At 38.9% G+C, this 15,138-nt stretch overlaps 1 protein-coding gene across 1 annotated transcript in view; it reads right to left on the bottom strand.

Moving 5' to 3' along the window:
• Positions 1 to 9,643: 9,643 nt before the first annotated feature.
• The window catches only part of CALCRL (calcitonin receptor-like), a 24,695-nt gene continuing 19,200 nt past the window's right edge, over positions 9,644 to 15,138 (bottom strand). Inside the window, exon 12 of the mRNA XM_008936464.1 lies at positions 9,644 to 9,865. Coding sequence (XP_008934712.1) covers positions 9,644 to 9,865 — 222 coding nt within the window. The remainder of the gene's footprint in view (positions 9,866 to 15,138) is intronic.

The following is a 15,138-nucleotide window of genomic DNA, read 5'->3' on the forward strand; positions in this document are numbered from 1 at the left end:
AATCATTTCTTTATCTTGGCACTAATTGTAGGGAACTGGACTGTGTGGCTAAGGAGTTTATCATGCAGAATCACTGTAGTGGAGCCAGATGATATTATCTTGTGAATAAAAGAAGGAGCCAGGGGAATTAAGGAAGGAAAAAGAGAAGAACGTGTAAAGTTGCTATTGTATCCTTTCTCTTAAGCATATGGCTTGTGCCCATTGTTGATAAAGGCAGAAGCCTCAGGTGCCCTTTGAACTTTTCCTCTCAGCAGCACACATGTGCCTGGAAAACAAATGGACAGTATCTGTAAATAGAGGAATATGCAATTTTTCTTTAGCCTAAAATGTATTTCCTTTGCAATAATAGTCTCTTCTTGGAGTTTTAAATCATTGACAGTCTGTAACTGCACAAGCACCTTTTTGCCTTTTTTTTTTTTTTTTTTTTTGTAACCCCCTTCTTTAGACTTTGAATGCTCCTTTTTTTTTTTTTTTTTTTTTTTGTAACACCTCTCTATAGACTTTGAATGCTGAAATTGTCTTTGGGTCCCTGCGGTGTCACCGCTGGCTCTCAGGGTGTTCATCCTGTCTGTGGATGTTTAGTACTTCCAGGCTTTAGTTTTTTTATGCTTCTGCAAGATTAGAAATATGATGGATTCTTAGGTATGTCTGTATTTCATATTGCATCAGCTGCTGCACTTAGAAACTGATGGGGATTCTTTTTCCCTTTAGTTGTTTCAACAGCATTATAAAGGCATAAAAAAGGAGGACCTGAGGAGAAGGCCAGAGATTCTGCAGCACAGCGAGGAAGGACAGCCTCAAAACCAGCTCGGTGCATTCTTCCTTGCAGGCAGGCACAGTGCCAGTCATTCCCCAGTGCCAGAACAACTTCATTGAGGAAACGGGTGTGAGTTAAAGATTCTCTGAGGCTTTGCTTCCTTCATCCCTGTGCCAAGTGTACCTCAGCTGAAAGGGAAAGCCAGGGATTGGTAGTGACTGTCCTGCTGTGCTCCCGGCACAGCTGCCGGGGTTGGGAAAGAGATGCCAGGTGGGAGCAGTGTTACCCCCACTTCCCAGGGTCTTTGGAGGTGGCTGGTGGAAGCGGAAGTATTTTGCAGGGCTGTGGATACCTGCTGGGTGTTGATCCGGGGCGAATGCTATGAAATAGGAGGAGGATTTTAGTTGAAAGAGCGAAGAAAAAAAAAAAAAAAAAAAGCCAAAGCTTGTGAAGTACTGAGGTCTGAGGTGGCAGGAAAGAGAACAAGGTGTAAAACTCAAAATATTTTGGTAGAATTTACATTAAAAATGTATTTTACCACTTGAAGTGCTCTTATTTCTAAAAAAAAAAAAAACACATTACATGACTTTTTTTTAAAAAAAATCTTTTTTCCACTATATCATGAAGTAACATAGGTGTATGTAGTGCTGTTATTATCTGCAACAAAAATATAGTTCTAGAATTTTGGTGCCAGCATATTTCCAGTTTTGCTTTCAATATTTTCCTTGTTGCTGTGAAAGCTTCCTGATTCAACTTTCTTCATTAAGAATTTTGTGTATTTCAATTACAGATCATTCTAATCAGTTTTTTAATTATGGCTAGAGCAGGCTATTTACAGCACTCCTAATGGTTATAAACAAGTCCCTGTGGGGAAAAACAAGGAGGAAAAAAAGAAAAGAGAGATGATTAGCTTTAAATGAAAATGAAAAATAGCTACTGTCATTTTCCACAGTCAAAAAGAAAGCAAAATATTTTCTATACCTTATAGCAAATACAGGCCCGGCCTGGAAAGGACTATATAGGTCAGAGTCCAAACCTTGACATTATCTGAAAGACAATTAGTGTTACCACAGGTATTTACTATGAGGCTTTTGAAAGAATTGATATTCTAGCTTTCTAAATCGTAGTTAATTCATTACATCATGTGGATAAAGTGTATCACAAGTGTGTTAAACTGAGATGCTTTTTGTGTGAGAGCTGCAAACGTGCAAGTGGAGGCAGTGTTGCTGTACCCAATCACAAACCAAGGACTGGCAATGCAAATCTATTACAAGTTTTCATCCAAGTCTGAGATCTCTTGCTGTGAATTTTGTTCTCGTCACAGATTCTGAAGTATCCATGGTGACTGGCTACAGAATACTGAAAGAGACCTTTGAACAGGGAAAACCCTACTGTTGTCATCTGCCTGAAATGTGATGGAAGAGGCCAGTGTTTGAAGACAGCTCCTGGAGTCCATTTGGAATCAGAAGACAAGAGTCCCTTGTAACAGAAACAAATCAGGCTATGGACATTATTCTGTGGAATATATAAGGCCACAGATCCTTCCGGGAAACCCAGCCAAATGTGCTTTTGTGCTTGTTAAATGCACGTATTTGGCTCATATTCAAGGTTAGCTAAGTAAAATGTGATTAAGTATTTGTGTTCCTAGATCTTTACTGATGTTTAAGGTCTTACATTCAGTGGAACTTAGGGGACAAAGTTGTTATCACTTCTCTAAGTGTACAAGTACATGGTATGAAAGGGGAAAATACTCCGATTTTGAACCTTTCTGTAGCACATGTATAAAAGCAGGCACAAAATAGTTCATCCTACTTTTTTTTTCTTTATTTTAAATCCAATATACCCAGCATCATGTTTATTGTTGTGTTTCAAATAACAAAACTCCTTGACATGTATTTCCGTTCAGTGCAATGTACTTTTTGTAACATCAAAAGATTGTTGTTCCTTACTAAGTCAGCATTTTGTTTCCTCATGTATTTGTGCACAAAGCTGTTGCATGTGCAGTGGACTGTCAGAACATGGAGAAACAGGTGGGACTGTTGTTGTTGTTCCTTTTCTTCAGCAGCCAAGGTGACTGCACTCACCATGAAAACTTCCTTTAACCAGACAGCACCAGGGACCACCGCAAGGGTCACCTCACCTCTTTTTCCTGTGTGGCCTGGTTTGGTTTGTCACTGGTTGTGCAACCTGAATTTCCAGAAAAGCTTCATCATCTTAAATCAAGAATTAACAATAATGTGTAAGCACTTTTCCAGAAAAGATGCTTTCGAGGCTTTGAGTTTTCTGTCTTTATATTCCGTTAAATCCACGTGATGCACAGAGCTCTAGGTGAGTTGGTACTAATCAGAAGAGATTTTGTTTTGTAACAGTTTTCATTTAGAATGTTGTGAAGTTTCTTGAGGGGAAGAAAACTTTGAAATAACTATTAGGAACTGTAGTTGCAAATATCTTAATAATTTAGCATGCACATTTTTATTTTGGGTAGTGATAAAACTAAGTTTAGCTTAAAGAGCAATCCTGTATGTCATTTGTCTCAAATGAAGCACAATCTCCATGGGGATGAATCAAAATTCTTCTTTTAGACAGTGTCTTTTAAAAGTTATTACAAACACACACCTGTGCAATAATGGATAATAATTCTAATTATAGACAGTGCTGTCAGCTCTGAACTTCCAGTCCGTCTCTTGTTACCATTTAGAGATGAGTGCCTGAAAAAAAGAATGCTTGCAGTGTATAAGGATGAAGTGACAGGGGAAAAAACTTGTGCTTTGTTCACTGATTATTATTTATAGAAATAGTAGATGTAAAAATAGGCCTTGCTGAGGCTTTTCAGTGAGATTTGAAAAAGGTTGATTGCTTTTACCTACGGTTTTTGTGGCCAAACCTGTATTCACTTATATGTGAAATGTATTGTATGTTGTTACTATTTCACTAGCCAGAGTAAGAATAATGCTGCTGTTCCTAAACTCTCTGCTCGTTGGCTGTGGCCTGGTGTATAATAAGGTAGGGGGTGCTGCAGCAGTCGGAGCTGCCATGGCAGCCTGCAACACGCCTCGAGGCTGGGGGATGCCTCTGTCGGCTCAGCCACCTGCCTCCCCCTTCCTCCACTCCCCTGTTCTAGTTTCAAGTATGGATTTGAACACAAATGGTTGCCCCAAACAAAATGTGACATGTTACAGAGTTTTGCATTTCGTCTCAGCTTGTCCTTTCTCAAAAGGTTAATGACTCCCAGTGAATGAAGAGCCAGCTTTGGCTATAAAGAAGCCTACTCCTGTTCACTACGGTTTTAGTTTTAATTCTGTTACTTTATCTTCAATGTGCATAGACCAATTTGCAGGCTTAGTGTTAAAAATGGGAGTGATTCACTCGGTCTACTAATTCAAAATGAATTTTTTATTTTCTTTGCACTTATTTTTTTTTTTTTTAGAATCCATTAACTATAAAAACCTAAAATTTTGGATTATAACTTTTACTTCAGAGGTGACTGCCATGACTAGACTGTGGGAGGTAGACTAGTAGGGCACTTAGAATATTTTTCGAAGGATGTAATCTTCATATGCTGCTGAAAGTAGAATGGCATTTTGACCAATAGGTGATGCCAAAGTGCTTGTTTGGTGTGTTTTTTTTTTTTTTTTTTTTTTGTTTTATTTTCTAGTGAATTTGTTGGTATGTCTAAATATTACAAGGCTACTTGTGCTCTAAGAGCTTTTCTTCTTTAAAAATTATGTATAAAATCTAAGAATTGCTGTTTACTCTCATTTATGGAGGTTAGGATGCTATAATTTTCTTTCAAGAGCAAAATACTGTGGTTACAGGCTTTTGGACATGTATAGTCCAACTGCAAATCCTACTGTGAATATCATTTGTGTTACTTTCTACTGCTGGGCATAAGGATAAGTTGTTGCAGGTGGTAACATTTGGATTTGGAAGACTGGCTTTACTGCTTTCTCTATAGTTATATCTATAAAAGTACAAAATAATTGTTGCAGATACAGAGAGTCTGTATCACTGCAAAGCAGTGAGTGGTGTTAGTAGGTATGGGTAGAAAAGAGAAAACCATGGGCTTAGCTGGAGCAGCAGCCATAAATTAGTAGTGGTAGAGTCTGTAACAATTTCTACTGACTTTCAGTTCTAGGAACTAGATACAAACAAAATAACCTGGAATTATAGGCTGCTGCTCAAAAGTCAAAACAAAAAAAAACCAACATACTGTTTCCATTTCTTTTTTTTTTTTTTTTTTTTTTCCACTCTGGAAGCAGGTAAGCAGTCCAGCTCTAAATTTCATGGGATTTGCTCAAAGGCATACAAAAAGAAGACCCTCCCAGCTCTAGGGAACTGAGCAAGTTAAACAGAATTCCTGCAGGCTGCACTTGCCAACAGAGCTGTCATGACCTGTGCCACCACTGCAGGCAGAAGCACACTTAACCTGGTTGGCTTTTGAAACTTAGGCCTGCAACAGGGTGGGGAGACCCAAGTTGGCACAATGTAACTACAATTATAAAGCTTCCCCACTAGAGCTGCTATGCCCACATACTGCTGTGGCTAGTGCCTGTGCTGAAGGGCAAGTTAGGTGAGCAACGAGTTGTATATGAAGTGCCCACTTACTCTGGCATTTCCCTGATCTATATTATAGTGGTTTGATCATCAGCTGATACCATTCAAAAGTTTAGCAATGATGTGCTGACAGGCATCTGTCTAGAGTCAGATAGGCTTTGGTGTTCAAAGAACAGCTCCAGTTTTACAGATTTAAAGCATACCTGTCATTCACAGCTTTAGTGCAGATATCATCAATTGTGTTGAGGTGGTGGAAATCTCACTCATTTTTCTATTGCTTTACTTCTTGTAGGTCTCACAGATCAGAGCAGCTTCTGCACAGATAAGCCTCTGGTTGAGATCTGGTCAAACACTGTTGAGAGGAAATCCACCAAGACTGGTGGAAAGAAGATCGATACATTTCCTTTAGTCTCTAGAGAAAATCTGGCTTCTTAACATAAGTAAGTATTAATACTTTTTATTAAAAGGCAAATTCAAGAGGCAAGAAATAGGAATATGAAGTTTTTGAGTAAATAATTTTAAGTGCAGCCATTTTATATTAAGTCATCTATGCAAGCTTCCTCCAGAAATGCAACACCCTACTATGCATGAAAAATGTAAGTATTAAATAAACACTTAAACAGAATAATTTTTAGTAACTCTATGCAATGATTTTCTCCCTGGGCTAATATTTAATTAACACATAGGACATGAACAAAAGCCTAGTTTAGATCAGATTTGTTATTTCCATGTTACAGCACCAGAGATCAGAGTAAATGTAGTAGTACTTTATTGATCATCAACATAATACTTCTTTCGGCAATTAAAATGTGTGATGATTCATATGAACAAATTGACAATAAAGCACAACCAAAAAATAACTTCACATTTTTCCCATTTCATTCTGAGTGTATGCAATAAATACAATCCTATAGCTTCTATTACTCTTATTTACATGGTACAATACTTGGATGTTGCCTGGTTTCCAGCCCAAATGTTTCAGGACATGAAAGGGAGTACGTGTTGCAGCATTTCTACAGCCAAATACTGTAGCAGTTCATCACAATGAAAAAATACATACAATAAATTCTAACATTAAAAAAAAAACCACCAAAACAAACAAAGAACTGGGGTCACTCTGCAATGGAGCCTTTTATTTAGTTGAAGACAGTAGCATTAAAAATAGACATTTCCTCTCACAGAAAACTAACATACAGATACCAAATGTAAGACAAGTATTTCTGTAGCTCCCGTAGATTGACACAATAAATCCTCACACTAAATAACAAATAAAGAGCAAATAACAGATAATTTTGTATGTTCAAAGGAATCCCAGAGCCCCACCAAAGCAGAGTTTTCTTCCGTCCTACAGCTAAGGACTACAGCACTCTTGAAGGTAGAAAATCAGCCATGAGAAATCAGCATAAGGGTTTGATTTTAACTTATTGTGACAGAAAAAAACATTTGAAAAAGCAGACCCTTCTCTTGCTTGTGTAGGAACTGGAAAAGGTGAGGTAGGAAGACAAAATAGGGAATTTATATTTCCCAATGCAAAACAGGAAATAGGTTAGTTACTCTTGTGAGGAGAGGGAAAATGTAGCTCTCCTATGCCATATAACCCTCCACAGCTACCAACATTTTCTTGCACACCAGCTGGATGTGTTTCTTTTCCAAAGTGAAGACAGACAAGTGCTTGGAACCATGCTGCGACTGTCCACCTAGAAGCAGGATGTTTTCTGCAGAAAAACAATCTTCCTTCCCAAATTACCATTACAAGTTTCTCTAACAGAGGACAGGGAGCAATTAACAACTAATACTTTACATTAAATGATAAAAATTTATAGGCTATTAAATTTGAACTGCCTAGCTGAGAGGGAAGCTTGATTCAAAGTCAAATATTGTATCACACTCTAAACAGTCACGTTTTAATTACAACCACCCACCAGGTACCATTGAAATAATTGTTGGACAATATGCCATAAAGGACTTCAAAGTAGTTTTAAATGGACACACATCTGCCCGGGTTTTGACTCTCAGCTGGCACCCATTGATTCTGGATATGAAACTCAAGACAGATTCATACCAGCTGATGATCTGGTCCCACAAGTGTAATGCTGCCAAACCAGAGCAGGGATTTTCTGCACCACTGCTATTTTCAGAACATTGCAGACATTTTAACACTACACAGCTCAGCAAGCAGAGTTGTAAGTAAGTAATCATGTTGTAGCCAACACTGTTACTGTTTTCTTACAATTTAAGAGATTGTGGCATCTGATTGCAAGATTTCACACTATTCTAAAGTACAGAATCCAACCGACTTTCAAATCATTCCCATCAATCAACCAGAGAGCCCTGCAGAACAACAGAAATCTTGATTTGTTCATCCTAGCTGAGATCCTATAATACAAAACTAAATTGTTAATAAAAAACTTTGGGAATTCAAACTCCAGGTGTGTAAGATCTGTAAAAAAACTACAGAAAGGTGCAAGTGGTGTGAACTTACTGCATCCTCCTAATGTTTTCCTTCTAAATACAAAGCATTTAAAGCCTTATGAAGTCACAAATCAATAAACACTGTGACAGCAAATTAACTAGATGCTAACGAAGCTTACAGATAAGCTACTGATGAAAATGCTTAAATGTTAAAACCAAGTTGTTGATATACAAAATTAAGTATTTAAAAATGAAGTGGTCTCAGAACTGTTTCATTTTTTTTGACTGGCTTACATGCACCAGATATACATTAATTAGCATAATAGTCTATCAACTCCAGCATCTACTTTTCTTCTACTTCATTCTGTTTTTTCCCCACTTGAAGCAGACTTATCTGCAAAGTAACCAATAAAGCCCTTTTCCATTTTTGTGATTTTTAGTAAGAGTTTTTCTACACTCACCTTGTATCATGCCCTCATTCTTGAGCATTTCTGCCATTTTGCTTAAGAAAACTATTTCTTTTAAGCCTAAGGATTTAAAAAAAGATAGACTGCCATAAAGACACATTTTCTCAAGATGTTGCTGATAACCTCCTCATTTTCAGTGAGGCATTTGTTAACCAGTAGAAGTGAAGAAAAAAACTTATAAAATACTGTTCCAAGTTAAGTAACACAGAGATTCAGAATCAAGCACACCAAAATAATATTAAATTCTCAGTCCATAATGTTTTGAACCTTATGTAAGACAAACTAAATTGGATTTTCCAAATAATGACTATTACTAACATTAGTTTGCTTGAGTAGTCTGAATCTCATACACTGGCTTTCAAGGTGGCACAACATGTGCTCCGTGTTCAGTCTCACATGCTTTTCTCAGACAAAAAAAAAAAAAGCCACAAAATTAATCAAAACTTTGCCCCAAGAATGAAGGAATAAATTATCAAGTATATGGCCAGGGAAATACGTAAAATTAAAACAAAACAATAACATGACTACAACAAATTCAGTAAATAATCTCTTAAGCACAGAGTGAAGTTCCATCAGCCTCAATTATTAATTAGTGTCTGGAAAGATGTAGAGTTACCCAGGTTACTACTTCTCTTTCTGGCAGTAAGGCCTCATCGATCTCTGTGGTAAAGCCACAAAGAAAGTTCCACAAACTTGAGAAGAAAACACTCCTGTATGTGCAAAAATAGTTTATAGCAAGCTTTGAGATATTTTATTTAAAGTTTTATATTGCAGTACAGAAGTGAGTACAGTCTCAGACTTGTACTGGTGTCTTTGTGCTTGATTCAAAATAGTAGAAAAATCAAACTGGCCAAACCAAACTGTCAATATCTTTGCCTAAACTAAATCATCAATATCTTTGAGTCTGTTATCTCAGACTACCTGATGGGCCTTTTTGGCAGTCAAATGCTGGACACAAAATTAACCTGGACAATCTATTATTATTGCACCTACTTTAACCATCTTCCTTTGTTCTATTTTAGGTTGAATTAAGACAATACAGTATGGTATTTACACTCTAAGATTCTATAGGCAAGTGAAGTGGCTTCAACACAACACAGTCATACAAACTTCCAAGAAAATAAGAAATCCTTCATTGATTCCCTTTGTACAAAAAATTGCCAACTTTGTCTACACAGTAGAAACTGAAGAGGCAAAGTTTGTATTTTTATATAAATGCACATACATATATAGAGATATATATATGTACAGATGTCCATACTATATAGATACACAGAAACACAAACATATGTATATATGCATATATATACATACATATGAAAAACGTGTTGGTTTAGTTTGCATCATTCAGGAGAATTACATATCCCACGCTAGGTAAAATCTTCTGGCCACAAAGTCATGAGATCAGCCTCGGAGCTGGGGAGGGCCCTGGCCTGGGCCCAGCCTCTGGCAGTCAGCCATACAGCTTCTCAGTTTTCAGCACCACGCTCTCCGTGTCGTGGTAGCCCTTCCCATTTAAATGTTCACTGGTGCAGTCGTGGCTGTAGCTGTAGCCCTGGACGTCGCTGATGGACGAGACGGTGTAGGAGGCCGTGCGCATGGCGTCCGAGTGGCTGAAGCTGTGCTCGAACTGGATCTTGTACTGGTTCCAGTGTCTTCTCAGAACAGCTTGGACCTGGGTCACAGAACGAAAAGAGAGGCGCATCAACTACACGGGAGGATGTGACTGGACTTCACTCTTGGATGCATGAGTGTCCTCATGAACATGTCCAGGCAAATAAGGTACCTACATGTGATCTGTCATGTGAGATGTTCTGAGAGATTTACCGTTCAAGCAGGCCTAATCCTATGGCAAATTTGGTGTGAAATAACTACGTTTTACAATGGTAGCATACTACTTGCTCAGGAAAAACACGGGTTTACAGGAGGAGCAGCAGCAACACAATTTTCTGCTTTCTCCCCTATAGACTGAAGTCCAGTGTGGACAGGTCAGATTTACATATGAAAAAGGTCATTTCTATTAACCCTTGTTTTCAGAAGGCCACATCCTCAGCAGCTGCAGATTCTTCTACTCTCACCAAATGCTAGTTGACATTTGCTACACTTCTGGCACACGGAAGACCTGTCTTCATTTCTGACCATACCTTAGTCAAACTAATAGAAGGCCCATTTCCCAAAGTCCATATTTCTACCAGGGTTAAAAATAAAGCTGCTAAACTAGCTGAAGGCCCCAGCTGGTTTACATGTCTCCACTGAAGGGATGTTATGTTTATCACAGCCTTCCTCTCCTACAATGTGGTTAAACACCTGTGCTTGTTGGATTGATGAAGCATCACAGTCATGAAATTCCCACGGAATTAATCTTGTGGTGAGGATGCCAAGAAAGGAATGCTAAGAATGGTAATAGCTATTGGTGGTGGTTGTAAGATTTTATTTTTTTTAAAATGTTAAAAAAACTGTCCACAGATCATGAATATTTAACTCCTTCTTCAGTCAAACTTTGCACCTAAAATTTTCCTGCATTGACTGGCAAGGCACTGACTTCCAAGAGATGGCAGGGGGATACTGACACTTCTATCCAGCAGTGCACCCCAAAATCACAGGCCTCATTCACAAGCGTGACCTTCAGTTCACTTTGTTCCACACACAAGAACTAGCTGCAAACAGTGAGTCCCCTCAGTTACATATTGATGCTAGGAGTAAATATTTTTAGGATTTTCCATATGTCTTCAGGGGTTTGTTTGTGTTTATTTTACATTTCCCTAACACAATGGCTTCTTTTATCTATATTTACTCTGGCTTTAATTCTGAAAAGCAAAAATAAATAGAAGACAAGGGATGTAATTTTTAGACTTCCTGCAGTCTGGTATCAGAATATGCTGTTTAAAGGGGAACTTCATATTTCTGAAAATCCTTACAATGAAAATGTAAAAAGGCAAAGGAAATAGTACCAACTGAGTAACATAAGAAATTAGTATTTTAAGGCAAAGGAGATGCTCTTTTACTGTCCATAAAATCATCCCAATCCACTCCAACCACCTAAATACAAATCCACAAAAACCAGAGAAATTAAGTGTCTTCATACTTCTGAGTATCTGATCTTATCACTCTTTGTATCAAAATTCTGTATCTCTTCTAAGTGTAAATCAAGAGTTCTTGTTTCACCACAAGAAGTTTTTGATTAATTAATCTGCATCGCATCCCAATATGTAGCCTTATATCTTCACACAGATTGAATACATTTCCTGTAATCCCTCATAAAACCAAGAGAAAGGGTGTATTCAAAAGTTCATCTTTTCCACGAAGGAAGCTTGGTGTTTACTTCTAAGTCATATCAATCAAGCTGTGCACACCACTAAGCTGTGTTCCATTTGTTCTCCTTTCCATAGCCAGTTACCTCAGTAAGGTAAGATGTTTGTTGTAGACATACACACAAAAAAATTACGTAGAGAGAATTTTCACTTCAGGGAGACAGGCTTGAGACAGGAAAATGTCAGCAACAGCAACTAAATGGCTTAACCAAGGTCAAAGAAGTCTACTGGCAAAGCTGGGGAATAAACCAGACTTACCAAATTGCAAAAAAGCCTTACCCTCAGGCCCTCTCCCACACTCCGTCCTGGCTGCTTCGCTAACACTGCTTTCTTATTTTCAGTTGTCAATAATATTTGTAAGCTAGTCCTAAAGGATGTCAGTCCCCATAGCTCCAGAGAGCCATCAGATCCTTTCACTACTGTCTTTCAGTCTTCTCTAAACCAACCCATCAATCACTTATAGAAGATCAGAAAAAATCGAGACAACTCATTTTCACCACTGCTTAACACTATACATATCCACCCACGAAAAGAAACCAGAACTTTTATCAGTATTTCCTCAGCTTTGAGAAGTTCCACAGAGCTGTAAACTCAGCTTAGGAGGGGTGGCACTTTGTTATAAGAAAGGGTATTAAGCAATGCATTTAATGAATGAAAGTCATGTGCTAAATGCCATTGTATTTCCTAGTCACTAATAGAGATGCCAGCTCCAGCTGGAAGATTCTTGCTCTCTCACCTTACTAGTTAGTAATGGCTCTTTTTGGTGAGGGTTCACAAAGTGCTTCCGATCAGCTCTTCAACATACTAGCAGCTTGATACTCAGTATAGCACAAACTAAACAGCTCAGGAGCCAACAAGGAGAAAGAAACCCACAGTGCAACCTCACCAATGGATAAAGGGATTGCAGAATCCTGCAGACCTGAGACCATAGTCCTTACTGCACCGTTTCTGTGCACCAGTGGAGGGAAAGAAAACAAAACCAAACCCCACAACCCTTACATCCATTACGTAGGTCATTATTATCACCTGTTATTAATAGCTCAATAGGAATATGGCTATCAATTTATAAGAGAGAGGTCTGGGACAAGCTTCTACTCTGACCGCAGCCTGTGCCACCCCCAAGGCTGCTCCTGTCCAACTCAAACTGGAAAACACAATGGGGTAGTTGAGAAGCATCTGACTCTGTGGGATGCTGGACATAAGCAGAATGAGAGTGTCCTTGGGGAAGCCCCACCATAGGAGATAAAGGTGAAGGGTTCACACATAATGCCCTTGACTGTAGGAGGTTTGGGACCAACAACTGTGCACATTAGAACTGGATTTGACAGACCATCCCTGGCTGCACTGCTCAAGAAGTTCGGAGATATTCCTCGGGTATAGTCGGCAGGACATAACAGCTATTTTTCCATTTCTTAGTTCCTTTTCACTAGAGCTCTCTGCTAGCAAGCAGCTTTTATTCTCTCCTTTGCCTGTGAGCCACCACCTGAACTGGGCTCCTGATATTTGGTGTAGGAAACATTAAGAGGCACAGCAGCAGCTAGGAAATACTAAGATTTAGACAGAAAACATCATTTTGCTCAGCCTCTAATGAGATGTTGCTGTGACAGACGATGGCAAAGCAGCACTTTGTACACAGCTCAGCTGCAGCTCCTCCAGGCTTGGGTCAGCCCTTGGTATGACAGCAAGAGGCTGTCACAGCAACAGGACACTCTGTGCCTGCAGCCTCCCATGCCAGGAGCAGTCTTGTAGCAGACAAAGGAAATGCGCTTTTTTGTGGTGCAGACATTTTTTCCTCACTCCCCTGTCATCCTCCCAGTGGGTTTCCTCACTGATACAGTTGTTTATAAAGCTGTAAGTCCCTTCTTGAACAAGGTGTAATAACAAGTGAACAGTGGTCACTGAAGCACTGAACCCAAAACTGGCTTTAAAAGCATAAATTCCCACTCTATAGAGAGCAAATACAGACATGGATATTTAACTGACAAAGTCAAGGCATAGGGTCTAAAATTAAATGGGTAAATTAATAAATGTTAAAATGACTAAATCCCCCTTTTAACATTATCCTGCTGGCAGATGTTCAAGAAGTGATTCATCTGTTACCACTTGTAGGAGCTGTGGAAGGGCTCATGTTTTACCACCCATCAGCCTGTGGTGAATTTAGGATATTGAATTAGTGGGATGACTCAGGTTTGCTCTTCTTACACAGCAGAAGAGAGCATATAAAAAACGAGAGTTCGTTACAATGGAATATTAACACATACAATTCTTACTGATTACATCATATTTTAAAATTAGGGCTTTGACTTGCTTAATAAAGTAGCCTCAGAAGATCCACAAGGATCTAAAGGCGGAGCTGAGCTGTAGACAATGTTGTTTCTTAGAAACTGCAGAGATTTCAAGGGTTTTTTTCCCCCCTGTTTTGCACTGGGGGAACACAAATTCTCTGATCGATCTTTTTCCAAGTAACTGTCTTTAGAGGACATTCTGAACTATAAAATTTAGAAGGGAAAGAGTGTATGAAATATCACTGCTGAATGTGAGCAAGTGATCAAACCAAATCCAGAACACTTAATGGTGTGTTCTGCTTGGAATCAGGTACATCAGCAGGGACTTGCACCTTGATCTAACTCTCTATTAAAAATCAGAACAAAACCACTGCTCCATGGCCACAAAAACAGTGAAAAAGCCTCTCTTCATCTTTTCTGCCTCCTTGGCAAAAAAAAAAAAAAAAAAAAAAATTGAGACTCATACATTTTGGGGAGGCTGGGAGGTGTCAAAAATAAACCTTGAAACTCCACGGTTATTTCATTGCAATGCAGTCAACTTTGGCCTTAGGAAGAGGAAGAAGGGTGATCTGCATGACTCAGTTCTAATATTAGCCAAGTATTTACCTGTAAGGAACTACTACTGTCCAATAACATTATATAAGCACACTGATACAATTTTATAATGTCTGATAAAAGAAACTAAAGCTTCAGTAACATGAAAGCATCTGGTTACTCCCACACACCTGCTTACAGCCCTCTACTGCAACTGCACTAACTTTGAACCAAATGAACACACCAATGTGTAGGAATAACCATAGCATTGTAATTGCCAAAAGTGTTGGGAAAACTCCAGGTTCGTGTTTTTGTTCATTTGTTCTGGGGTTGTTGGATTTTTTATTTTGCAAGCAGAGCCATATTAAGATTTTTCTATATGTATTTTTTAGCCTTTCTACCACTTTGCTCTCTGCCACTGTAAGGCCCTGTAAGTGCACCCTCTACAGCTCGGGGCCCACAGTTTCTAGATGGAAGCCCTGGGCTGTGCTCCAGAGTTCCAGGACTCTGGCCCACTCAGGACAGCAGCAGGGCTAGTCAGCTCCAGCAGGATCACTCCCCTACGCTACTGAAATAACAGGAGAATCAGGTTTCTTCTTGGAACTGACAGATGGTGCCTCCTTAAAAGTGCACTTCTTATTCAACACACATTTCTGACCCAAGCACGATGAGCTGTTACGTTCTGATTTTGGGCATGATCTTTTTCAGCAGAGCTAAAAAAATTTTTCAAACTCCAGCCTTAAATTTTCCCAAATTGGTGTCATAACAAAAGAGTCCCCAGCAAGAGCAATATGTGTGTAATATGCTCTATTCCTGCT

Source organism: Merops nubicus, unplaced genomic scaffold (genome assembly GCF_000691845.1).
Source record: "Merops nubicus isolate BGI_N331 unplaced genomic scaffold, ASM69184v1 scaffold3, whole genome shotgun sequence".
In the NCBI taxonomy this organism is placed as follows: Eukaryota; Metazoa; Chordata; class Aves; order Coraciiformes; family Meropidae; genus Merops; species Merops nubicus.